Genomic DNA, 11,891 nt, shown 5'->3' on the forward strand with positions numbered 1-11,891 from the left:
CTCATGCAGGGGACCATGATGGCTCTCCTCTCCTCCCATCGACCAAGGAAACATCATTTTCAGCCTTTGAATCTTTCCTTCCCATCATCCCTAAACTTTTTCAATATAATACTGGAAATATCATGGGGTGCCTGTTGGTGCTAGGTGCTAGGGTTACAGGTGTACACAGCCATCAATAGCACTGGGTTGGAACAATTTTGATCGCAGAGAAAGTAGCAGCCTCACCCACCTTTCTAAAACAGGAACTTCCCTGGGGTCAGCCCACAAGTTGGCTGTGCCAGAAGAAATATGTCTATGACCTATCATTACTCTTCTGTTCTTCCAGGCAGGTCATAGTCCAAAGCACCCCATCAGAAACAGAGCCCAGGGCCAAGCTGGGGCCCCATCAGGGACAGCTAGTTCCCATTTGGGGTGGCTCACTCTTCTACATTGCAATAACATTTTGTTTCTGTCACTCAGAGGGCAGTATCCACAGACTATTTCAGTAAAATCGCTTCTTAAGCTCCCTGAGGGTAAGAGCAATGGTCAGGTGCTGTCCATTTGGAGTTAAAGGTTTTAGAGGTTTTTGTTCTGGTTCTCGGCCACATACTTCCAATGTAACCTGGGAAAAGACCTAAATTATATCTCTACAATGGGCAGGTTTGAGTAGATGAAGTCCCTGGCAGCCCTAAATGCTATGAACCTTATTAATTTTTGTATTCAGCCTGTAATAGGTAATCAGAACATTTAAATGTATTGATTGCTGAAAGAGATCACATGAGGAACCAACCTAGTGGAGAGACACATCATGTCACTACCTTAGGGTAGGCAGAGAAGCTAGTTAGTTAGACCTTTAACATCTCAACGATCCTGAGAGAAATATATCCATTCTCCCACTTATCCCAGACCTAACTAAGCCAAAGTTCTGGATGAGATGATAGCGCCATCTGCTGACAGAAATCCCGGATGTACTTGGCAAGGCAAAGCTCCCATCCATTACAGTGGAAAAAGAAATGAAATGCAGAGGAAATCCTTGCAGTCTAAACTCTATACATAATTTTTCTCTCCAAACCAGCTCTTCCATCGTATTCACTCCATAATTACCTGATGATCCCACTCCAAAGACACTTCACTGTTCCTAGATGCCTCAAGACAATGGTACAAAGATGGATGTTGAGGCCCATCCATGCTCTCAACAGAGAGCCAAGAACCAGCTCCCAGTGAGCCCCAGGCTCGAGGGTCCTCTTTGAGGACAGTAGAAATAACTCATTCCTCACAAACAGAACATATAATCACCAACATTTTTATTGACAAGTGCAAAATGGTTAGGGCTGCAGTCACGGGCTGGGTGCTCACTGTCTCTGGGGGCTTTCATGCAGGCCCTGAACCCTGCTGCATCCTTTTCATCAGCTCTTCATCCTGCATGGACAGCTCTGTCAATTTTTTGCCCATTCGCTCATGGATGTCCAAGTACTTGGAGACACATCGATCCAGACACACAGATTCCCCCTTGGAAAGTTCAGCTTCCTTGTAATGGGGAGGGACACACTTCCGGTGGCATGCATTGGTCATCCTGGAAAAAGTCATAGTTCATTCAATATCCTGCAATGCCTCAAGAGCCCTGGCTCTTGGTAGAGACCCCACCAACAACTCAATGATACCCTCTGGCAGGGACATGGAAGGAACTGAGCACACAGTAAGTACAGACCACTCAATCATGCAAAGTTTAAACCCTGAACTCTCTTTTTCCGTCCTTTCCAGCCCCAAACGAAAAACAACAGTTATCCCTCCCCCTTACTTACCCAACCCCACCCCACCCCTGGCCACACCCTGAATTCTATCCCATTCTATTCCTTCCCTTTTGCCCAAATCCAGTGCTGTAGCACTAACTCAGACTCTAGGAAATGTTTACAGTCAACTGAGATTTTAAAAAAATTAACCTACCTGTATATATACCAAATGCTTATACTTTTGTTGATTTGCGAAGTTTTTATTCTGAATATATTTCCAACTGTATTTAGGAGAATTCAACTTAGGTTTTGTGTGTGTTTATTCTAACTAGGATTGGCTTTATTCAGATTTAAGTTAAAACAAGCCAGTGAACAGAGGCGGACTGGGTCACAGAGCTGCAATACACAATTTGTCTCTGATCGAACCATGCAGCAGACAGGTTTCTTTCTTCTCATGGTAGCACACAAGGGGAGACAAAAGTTTGTTACTGCAATCTAGCAAATGCTAATATAAGCCAGGTGAGTCTGGTGTGCGTTTGTGCTGCAGAGGAGACACTCTCTCAATACCTGTTGTACATGTCGGCCATCATCTCCACCTCCAGCTCAGCTGCCAGCTGTTGGGCCCTAAGTGGATCCATCACAATCCCTCACACCACGGTGGTTCTGGTTTCCTTGGTCCTGGGGTGCTGAGAGGAAGAGAAATGTAACCTGTCAGCATCCATTCACTCTTTAGATTAGATGGTGGCCTTCTTTGTTCTCCATCTTTAATGACTCATCTCCCTCCATCTTCTGCAACAGTTTAAAGCCAACTAGGAATTGCTGCAACATGGAGAGTACAGTTCACTCGAGGTCTGAGGCACTGGATTCTAATCACAACCTTGGCCCTTCCTGGCATATAACAGCCTCTTCAGGCCATGCTTGTAAAAGGGCAATAACAGGACTCTAAAAAGGAAACTACTTTATAAATGGTCTAACACTATAAAAAAGAGGAGCTACTGTGTAATCATTACTATTATTAAATAGAACATAATTTCATCAATACAGGTACTACCCTAAAAATGCAGATCCTATTGACTTCTTGCCCTAAGAAGACAACTTTGTAAGTTATCACATCTAGAAAAATTCTGGCCAACCTTCTGTGTTGACCCTTTCATCAACCTAATTAGGCTGGCCTTCTGATAAGTTAATCAACAAGCAGACAGTGTGTCATAAGTCCATCTTTCCAAACTGGAGGGATCTACCAGAGCTTATAATCTCTTGCACAATCTGTGAGAAACTAAGCATCAAACTCCCACAGGAACCAGATTAAAATGTAACTGACACCACTGTCACACACCAGCAGAAGGGAACTTGGATATTTCATTGATGAATTCCCTCCACCAACTCTACTGCAATCCCTTCATGCCATAGGAGATAATCTTCAGTGAGGGCTGAAAAGGTTGCCATTCCATGGCCAACAAAGTAATGAGCTATTCTCATTTAGCAAGCCTGGTTTTGTCCTCCCCAGGCAGTCGATCACTCGGTTCCTACTACTACTTGGTGAGTGATTTCTTGGATACCTTGAATTCCTTCAATGTCTCTGGGCACCAAGATCCTTGGGTTCTCAAAGGCTACCAGTAGAGCAAAAGCTCTAATAGGTGCTATCAAGTCATATCACTAAACATTGATCAAGGACTTACTATATGCCAGGCACTGTGCTAAGTGCATAGTGAAAACAAAAGAATGCTCCTGGCTCTTGATGACCTCACAATCTAATGAGGGAGACAGTATGCAAACAATTAGATGGTGGGTAAATTGGAGATAATCTCACAGGGAAGCAGCTGGAGGGGTGAAGGGGACCATGACAGGTCTCCTACACAAAGTAGGATTCTGAGCTGAGTCTTGAAGGAAGCCAGGCAAACCAAAGGATGGAGATGGAGGTGGCTGGGGTTGGGGGAGGGAGCATTACAGACATGGGGAATAGCCAGTGGAGAAGGCATAGAAATGAGAGGGGATGGAAGTTGTGACCAAAGAACAGCAAGAAGACCAGTGTCACTGGACTGTGGGGTACAAATTCTGGTGGTAGTTATTGTTGTTACGTATCCTGGGGATTAGATGGAACAATCCATCTCATTTCTCCTCTCTAGGCCTCAGTTTTTCATCTACAAAACCAAGTGTCTGGACTAGATGCGTTGGGTCATGGTTCCTTGCATTCTAAGCTTCACCGACTTCAACCTGACGTTTTCTGTTTGATGGTTCAGTGGTGGCATTTTTGACTAAGGATTGCCCAGCAAACCTGAACAACTCTAACATAACAGAGGCATGAGGGGCCTGAGCTCCTTCTTTACATGAGTCTATCCTTGTGTGCCTCTAAAATTCAAAGAAAACAGACTTTCCCATTAAAGGGCTGTGTGACCTTAGACAAGCACAGTCATGGCCGACTTTCATGAAGCTCACTTTCCAGTTAAGTTCCTTAAGGGCAGGGCTGGGGGTTTTTACTGCTGTTTGTTTGCTATGCCCAGAGCCTGGCACGTAGCCAGCACTTCATAAATGATTACTGTGTGGGTTCAGTTTCTAAAGCATCTCACATCCACCATCTCACTGGAACCTCCTCACCACCCTGTGGGGTAGAGAGGTAGAGCAAGGTTTTATTTTGGCAATAGGGAATCCCTGCATGAGGGTCCCCCCAAACCCCACCAGTCCAGGGCAGCACTTTCTTTATAATTTATAATCTTAGAGAACTTTCTGGAGCTTAAGTGTGAAACGTAAGCCCTGAACCAGGTGAAAATGTGGCTGGGAAATGTTTTACAGAATAAATAAAAATGTGGTTTTCTAAGGCAATCCCTGTTTGAGTTGGACGCCAGAGGCCTACAGCACTAAAAGTTCGGGTCTCCAAGGCAGGACGTGTCAGGGGCAGGGCCAGATTTGGATCCACTATTGCGCTTTGGTATCAGGGACCCCCTGGGGGGGGGGGGTCAGTGGGGTGACACCTGCTCAGAATGTTTGTAAATGTGCTAGACTGCAAAAGTTATCAATCACACGGACAAATATTTTGGACAAACAGGTTCATATAACCCTGGCAAAGAATCCCTGTCTGGACAAGTGTGGACAGATGAGGAAACTGAGGCCCTAAGCCGAAATGATGAGCGCTCCGCCAGTAAGAGGTGGAGACACTTCCGCTCTCCGGGCCTCAGTTTCCTCATCTGTAAAAAGAGGAGGTCCCTCTCCAGCTGCAGGGGTTCCCCGTGCAGGGCAGGACCTCCAGGTCGGGGCGTCTTTGGGCACCGCACTAGGCCCCACGGGCCTCAGTTTCCCCAGCTGTACCCGACGGCCTCCAAGGCTCCTTCCAGCCTCCGGCTCACGACCCTAAGAACAAACTAAGAGATCAAACAACAGGGCGGGGTCTGTGGCATTACGGTCAGGAGTCGGTGACCGGGCGGAGGTTCATCAGGAGGGGCTGCTCAGTCAGTTGGTCAAAGAATGAAGGTCAAGGGTCAGGGGTCACGCTGGCAGTGCGTCAGGGGTCATGGATAGTATCACGGCACTGCTATCTCCTCCCGTTCCCCAAGCGAAGGGGAGGGAAGGCACACACAAGAGACCCAGACGTTCGGAGCACCCCCCCGCCCCATGCTCCCCCGGCCCAGGATCCACAGGCGCCCCTGGCAACAACACAGACTCACCTAGGGGAAGCGTGGGGCCGCGGTAGCCGAAGTCCTAGCCCACTTCCGGGGAAACAGGAAGTGCTGCCCCGGGCAGGGGGCGGGTAGGGCCGCCCGGGTCCGCTCTAGGACGCCGGGGGCCGCGACCATAGAGAGGGAAGGCGGGCGGAAGCAGGGAATGCGCGAGGCGGGAGAGTTGAGCTGGAGCGAGCGTCCTTTGTGACGTCACAGGGATGGGGGCGGAGCTCCTGACTGGGTGGGGAAGGGCACGGGCCCCGAATCTGGACGTGCTCGGAGGCTGGGATTGGGTGGAGGAGACTCCAACCTCTTCATACGGCTTCTCCACCATAATTACCCTAATACCTCCAACTGGATATCAGGCTAATCGCTGGGGACGCAAAGATTCCCATTTTACAGATGGAGAAACTTGCCTCCTGACCCCACATACAACACCCTTCTCTGCCCCCTCCCTCCATGGGCATCCACCGCCTCTCCCTGTTAGGGTCTCAGTGTTGTCCTGAAGTTACAGAAGAGGCCACCCCAGCCCCAACCCACCAGGCAAGCCCTTCCCCTGTGGACAAGCCCGCCAAAGCCCATCCTCCCTATATGTGCAATCCCAGGCAGTTTCTCCCCAGCACAGCCTGTCCTAGCAACAATCTTTATCTCCCCCCTTGCTACAGTAGCATGCTGTAGAATTTATTAGTACTATGTATCCTAACTTAGAGATACATATACTTCCTTATGTTTGTCTTGTCTAACAAGACATTCATGAGAGCCACCTGATATTCCTGAGTCAATCCTGACCTCTAGTTGGCTTAGTGAAGTTTCAGGTCTAAAACCACACCTCCAGGTAGCCCCCCCGCCCCCCACTTGGGCTATTGCCAGATGAATTGGGGGTAAAAATTTGTGCAGTAGATATCAAAAGTGCATGTTCCCTTAAGAACTAACCACTCCCTAATCCTACCCCCAAACACCTAGTTAGCATATTTGGCACATGCTTCACTATAGAATATCCTTTACCTGTACCCCTCTAAGGTTGCAAGTTCCCTAAGAATTCTTGCCCACTGAAAAACATAATAAATCTTTACCTTGACCTCAACAATGCTTGAATCCACGAATTCATTCCAGGTGACCTGCCCCTGGTACCCCTGTCTTTGTGGGGTTCTCACCCTGCCCTTCCAACCTTCATCAACTTCTCTCTGGATCTTGGTTTCCTCACCTGTAAAATGGGGGGGGGGAGGGTTAGACTGGATGTTCTCCAAGGCTCCTTCTACCTCTAAATATAAGATCCAGTCAAGTAGGAGTGGACTGGATTATTGACAGAAGCAGACCAGTTGGTGTCCAGTTACCTTGGAGCTTTGGAAAAGAAGAGAAAGAATGCCCCCAAGAGCATCTTATCCAACCTGCCTCATTTTACCTATCTCCTCCCCCATGCTATAAAAAAGATCCAATGAGGCCACACAGCAGAAGAGGAATTGGATTTAATCCGTTTGTTCCCAGAATGTAGAATTGGGAGCAAAAGACCCAAGGTGCAGAAGCAGATTTAGACTTAATGTAAATAAACATTTAGTATCGATTCCAGCTGACCAGAAGAGGAGTAGATTGCAACACTTGGCACATTTTTTTGTTTGTTCGGTCCCCGTCTGATTCTTCATGACTCATATGGGGTTTTCTTGGCAAAAATACTGGAATGATTTGCCATTTCTTTCTTCAGTGGATTAAGGCAAACAGAGGTTAAGTGACTTGCCCAGGGTCACACAACTAGTATTTGAAATCAAATTTGAATTCAGGTCTTTCTGACTTGGGTTTCAGGACTCTATCCATTGAGCCATTTAGCCTGGCACATAGTGGGCACTTAATAAATGCTTATTGACTGTCTGGCTGGTGATAGAAGTCTTCTCACAGGAGATTTTCAAGTGAAACAAAGGTTGGATCAACACTTGTTGAAGAGGTTGTGGAAAGGATTTTGGTTCCTGTTGGATTACAGGACCTTCAGCTCTGAGTTTCTTTAATTGTGTTACTTCTCCGTTAGGATTCAAACCCAAATCCTCTGACAAAAGCAGTTATTCTGCCCACTATATCACACTACCTCATCACCAGGCTATTTTACTGCCTCTGCATAGACTTTACAATATGGGGGAAACTGACTCACTAAACCAGCTGTGAGATATTGGACATTAAGAGCTGATAGTCATATCGCTGAACATGCAGTACTTACCTCCTTACAACTATCCAATAAAGAAGGCAGTTCAGGTATTAGTTTCTTCAAAGAGTAGTTGGAGGGATAGAATTAGAAACTTATATGTGTGCATGTGGCAAATGTATTTCCTGACACGATGTCCTTGAGCACAGGAACTGTCTCCTTTCCTCTTTTTCTTTGTCTTTCTAGGACCTAGCACAGTTCTTGGTACATAGTATGTCCTTTATAAACAATTATTTGTGGTGGATAAATGGAGGAAGGGAAAGAAAGAAAAAGGAAAGGAAAGGCAAGTAAGAAAAGGGGAAGGAAGGGAAGCTATTTTTTAGAGTTTTTTTAAACTTTTATTTAGTATTTTAATTTCCACAGTTACATGTAAAAACAATTTTAACATTCATTTTTAAAACTTTGAGTTCCAAATTCTCTCTCTTCCTCCCTCCCCACCCCATCTCACTGAGAAGGCAAGCAGCTTAATATAGGTGTAGTCATGCAAAACATTTCCATAATAATCATGTTGTAAAAGACTAACATTATTTCTTCACCCCTCCCCCATTTATTTTATTCTTTCTCTCCTTTCACCCTATTCCTCCTCAAAAGTATTTTGCTCCTGACTCTCTTCTCCCCCAGTCTACCCTCCCTTTTATCATCTCCCTCCCCCTTCTCTTATCCCCTTTCCCCTACTTTCCTGTAGGGTAAGATAGATTTCTATATTCAATTGAGTGTGTACATATTCCCTCTTTGAAAGAATTCTGATAAGCCTAAGGTTCACGCACTTCCCCTCACATCCCCCCCTCTTCCCCTCCACTGTAAAAGCTCCTTCTTGCCTCTTTTATTTGAGATAATTTACCCCATTTGAAACCTCTCTTTCTCTTTCTCCCAGTACACAGGGCAGTTATTTTTAAGCCTTCCTCCCCACCATGACTTCCTTTTTGACTCTCACCCACAAGGTTCCACCTGAATGCTTGTCCTAGCTTTGCCATCAATGTGTAGTGTGGTCATGGACAAATCATTTTATTTCTTTAAGTCTCAGTTTCATCATAGGTGAAATCAACAGGTTGGACCAGATGATCCCTTCAGGTCCCTTCAAACTTCAAGTTTCACAGTTCCAGTAGGCTGATAGGTGGTTTGGATGTCTTTTAAGACAGTTTGTGAATTCATAGTCAGGCTAGGCCTACTGACTGCCATCTGCCACCTCTATTCTGAAAGGTTCACAGAGGAGATATGTTTCCTCCACACTTGCTCCTTCCATCTCTCTCCTGTCTTTTTAAGGTAGAAACCTATTATCCCCAGCAGCTCTTGTTTCAGTGAGAGAATTCATAGAAGAGGAGGAGAAAAAGCAGGAGGAGAAGTAGGAGGAAGAGGAGGGGGGGGGAGACCTCAGAAATGATTTAGCCCAATCCCCTAATTTTACAGGGTAGGAAATCACCACTCAGAGAGTAGGAGACTTGCCAGACAGAGGCTGCAAAACTAATGTCCTCCAGTTGTGAGCCCAAGGCTCTTCCCGCCTCATCCTCCTCCAGTTTCCACCCCAGACGTTCCCCTAGGCAGTCACTTGCTCCTGTGCTTTGTCCAGATTCTGCCCACCCCATCTTCCCAACCTGGCTATGCCAAAATTTCTTCCATCTTCTTCCTTCATGGAAGGGAGCTTTATCATTGAATTTCACCAGGGGTCAGTATTGTTCTCTCCTAGATAGAGAAAACCCAGGCACAAGATGAGGAAAAAAGCCCGGACACATCCCAGATCAAAGAAACACTGTCAAGCTCCCTCCCCCAGCCCCCATGGACTCCCTGAATGTTAAAGAGCATAGGGAGAAATTGGAGAAGATCCAGAAAAAGCCACACTAAGGTGACGAAAAGTTTGAGGAATCAGACTCAAAAGGAACTTCTGTATTTAGCCAGAAAATGAGAAAGCGCGTGGTAGGTTTAATAAGTGGATATCTTTGGGTTTTAGAAGGGAAGATGGTGACCAGCTGCTTTCCATCTCCAATGAGGACAGAACAAGAGGAGATGGGATTAAATGACAGCAGGCGAGTTTGGGACATATGGAAGAGCTTTCTGTCTGGGAGCACAACAGAACCGAGACAACAGGGCTTGAGAGCAGGAGGCTTCCGTTCCATCATCAGTTCAGACACATCAATTGTGTAAACTGAGGCAAACCACTTAACCTCACCGAGCCTCAGTTTCCTCAACTGTCAATATACCACAGATCTGTGGGAATGCCCTCCACTTACCCAGATTACAATTCATCTGTAATTCAGCATTTTGGAGCATTAATTTGAGGCTGAGAGGTAGAATGACATTTCCCTGGTCATTCAGTTAATGAATGTCAGGAGGGCTTTTGACTGCCAGCCCAACACATTACATACTCTGCCATGACACTTCTCTTCCTCACCTATAAAATGTAAATGATGATCTTTGTACTGGGGACGAGGGCATGAATAAATGTCTAGTCTTCTTGAAGTGGATTCTGGTCCGTTGAGTGGAGCTGGACAGCAGCAAAACTGACAAGGAGCATGGAGGTCAACTTACAAGCCAACAGCTTGCCTTCTTTTCCTCCCCCAATTCTCTTTCCCACTTTCTGATGCAGCAAGAAGGAACCGACTGTATTTCTTCACAAAGAAGACCTGAATTTGGATCTTGCCTTCACTCCTCCCTAGCTATGTAGCCTTGGGGAAGTCACAGTTTAGGTAGGATTTTTTCCAAGTTGGAGGATGACCAGGATGCTGAGGTGACTCTCAACAATTCAACTGAAATTCCACAGGAATTTGAAAGTACCTACTGTGTGCTAAGCAATATAGATACAACATAAAAAGCCAAATCTGTCTTCAAAGAGCAAACTTTCTACTGGAGGCATAAAAACATGTCCATTAAAAAGATTGGGGAGATTTAATCTGAGGAAGCTAGGTTAGTTAGGGCTGCTATGTGGTGAAGCAGATAGAAGGCAGGACTTGGAGTCAAGAAGATTCCTCTTTCTGAGTTCAAATCCTGCCTCAGATACTTAATAGCTGTGTGACCCTGAGCAATTTATTTAACCCTGTTAGCCTCAGTTCCTCATCTGTAAAATGAACTGGAGAAGGAAATGACAAACCACTCCAGCATCTTTGCCAAGAAAACCCCAAACGGTATTGTAAAGAGTAGGGCATGACTAGAAAACAACAGCAACAACTGGAAGAAGAAAAGACTTAGGAGGGACATGACAGCTTTCTTCAAGTATATTGAACGACTAATATAGAGATTAGATTTACTCTGATTAACCCCCAGAGGGCAGAGCCAAGAAGAGGAGTTGAAGGTGAAGGAGAAGTTTCAGCTCAAAAATAAGGAAAAACTTTATAATAAAAGACTTTTCTAGAAGTAGATTGGGAAGTCCCATGAAAAAGTGAATTCCTCATCGCTGGAGCTAGGCAAGAAGAGACTGGAAGAGCAATTATTAGGGATGTTTTAAAAAGGACTTTCATATAGCCAATCAATCAATGATTTCTTCAGCACCCACTATGTGCCAGACTGGCACTTGACACTGAGAATACAAAAATAAAATGAAGATAGTCCCAGACCTTAAGGAGATTACAGTTTCATTGATAAGTAAATACAAGATATAAATAAAAAATAAATGATTATGACAATTGGGGGGATTTGGAATGGTCTGGGAATGGGGGTGACCTTTGATCCGAGCCTTTAAGGGAACTAGTGCTCCAGGAGGCAAAAATAAAGAGGAGGGTCATTTCAGGCAGGGGGAACAGAAAGGCACAGAGGTGAGAGATGAGCATTAAAGCAGGCCAGTCTGACTAGCATGCAGCAGCGGTAGGGAAACTGCCACCTTGCCTCAAGGCCACATGTGGCCTTCTATGTCCCCAAGTGTGGCCCTTTGACTGAATCCAAACTTCACAGAACAAATCCCCTTCATAAAAGGATCTGTTCTGTAAAACCTGGCCTGCTTTAATGCTCATCTCTCACCTCTGTACCTTTGTATAGGCTGTTGCCCCTGCCTGAAATGACCTTCCTTTTCATTTTTGCCTCAAGGCTGCAGGTTTTCCACCCTGTTAGAGTATATATGGAAGAATAATATGTAATAATCTTGTATAGACTGGACCCAGATTTAAAAGGATTTTACATGCCAAATAAAAGAATTGCTAGAAATTTGACAATTAGGATCCCTGACCCTAATGGCAGTGGGCCCACAGGTATGGGTTAGACAAGGTTCTCTAATGTCATTTTCAATTCTGAGCTTCTGTGGTTCTATGATGTTATTTATACCTTACCGAGCCTCAGTTTCCCCATCTGTAAAATGAGGATACCAATACCTGTTTTACCTGCCTAATAGGAGAGCTGTGAGGATTGAATCAGGGAATA

At 45.4% G+C, this 11,891-nt stretch overlaps 1 protein-coding gene across 4 annotated transcripts; it reads right to left on the minus strand.

The window, feature by feature from the left end:
* Window positions 1-1,266: 1,266 nt before the first annotated feature.
* Window positions 1,267-5,525, minus strand: TIMM10 (translocase of inner mitochondrial membrane 10). 4 transcript variants are annotated; one of them, XM_072638649.1, is made up of 3 exons: window positions 5,369-5,525; window positions 2,277-2,395; window positions 1,267-1,552 (listed from the first exon to the last, which is right to left on the minus strand). In XM_072638649.1, the coding sequence occupies exons 2-3, from the start codon at window positions 2,345-2,347 to the stop codon at window positions 1,351-1,353; spliced, it is 273 nt and encodes a 90-aa protein (XP_072494750.1). In that variant the 5' UTR covers window positions 2,348-2,395; window positions 5,369-5,525; the 3' UTR covers window positions 1,267-1,350. The 4 variants fall into 4 exon arrangements, with proteins under 4 accessions (XP_072494750.1, XP_072494751.1, XP_072494752.1 ...); XM_072638650.1 differs by lacking the exon at window positions 5,369-5,525 and adding an exon at window positions 5,105-5,202; XM_072638651.1 differs by lacking the exon at window positions 5,369-5,525 and adding an exon at window positions 5,013-5,031.
* Window positions 5,526-11,891: the final 6,366 nt, after the last annotated feature.

This window comes from Notamacropus eugenii, chromosome 2 (assembly GCF_028372415.1).
Source record: "Notamacropus eugenii isolate mMacEug1 chromosome 2, mMacEug1.pri_v2, whole genome shotgun sequence".
Taxonomy (NCBI): Eukaryota; Metazoa; Chordata; class Mammalia; order Diprotodontia; family Macropodidae; genus Notamacropus; species Notamacropus eugenii.

What these genes read in the sequence shown, in the direction of transcription:
- TIMM10 (XM_072638649.1), bottom strand. Translation starts at nt 2,347, where the DNA reads ATGGATCCACTTAGGGCCCAACAGCTGGCAGCTGAGCTGGAGGTGGAG. An exon ending in ATGGCCGACATGTACAACAG is followed by an intron (nt 1,553 to 2,276) that starts GTATTGAGAGAG and finishes GACTTTTTCCAG; the next exon opens with GATGACCAATGCATGCCACC.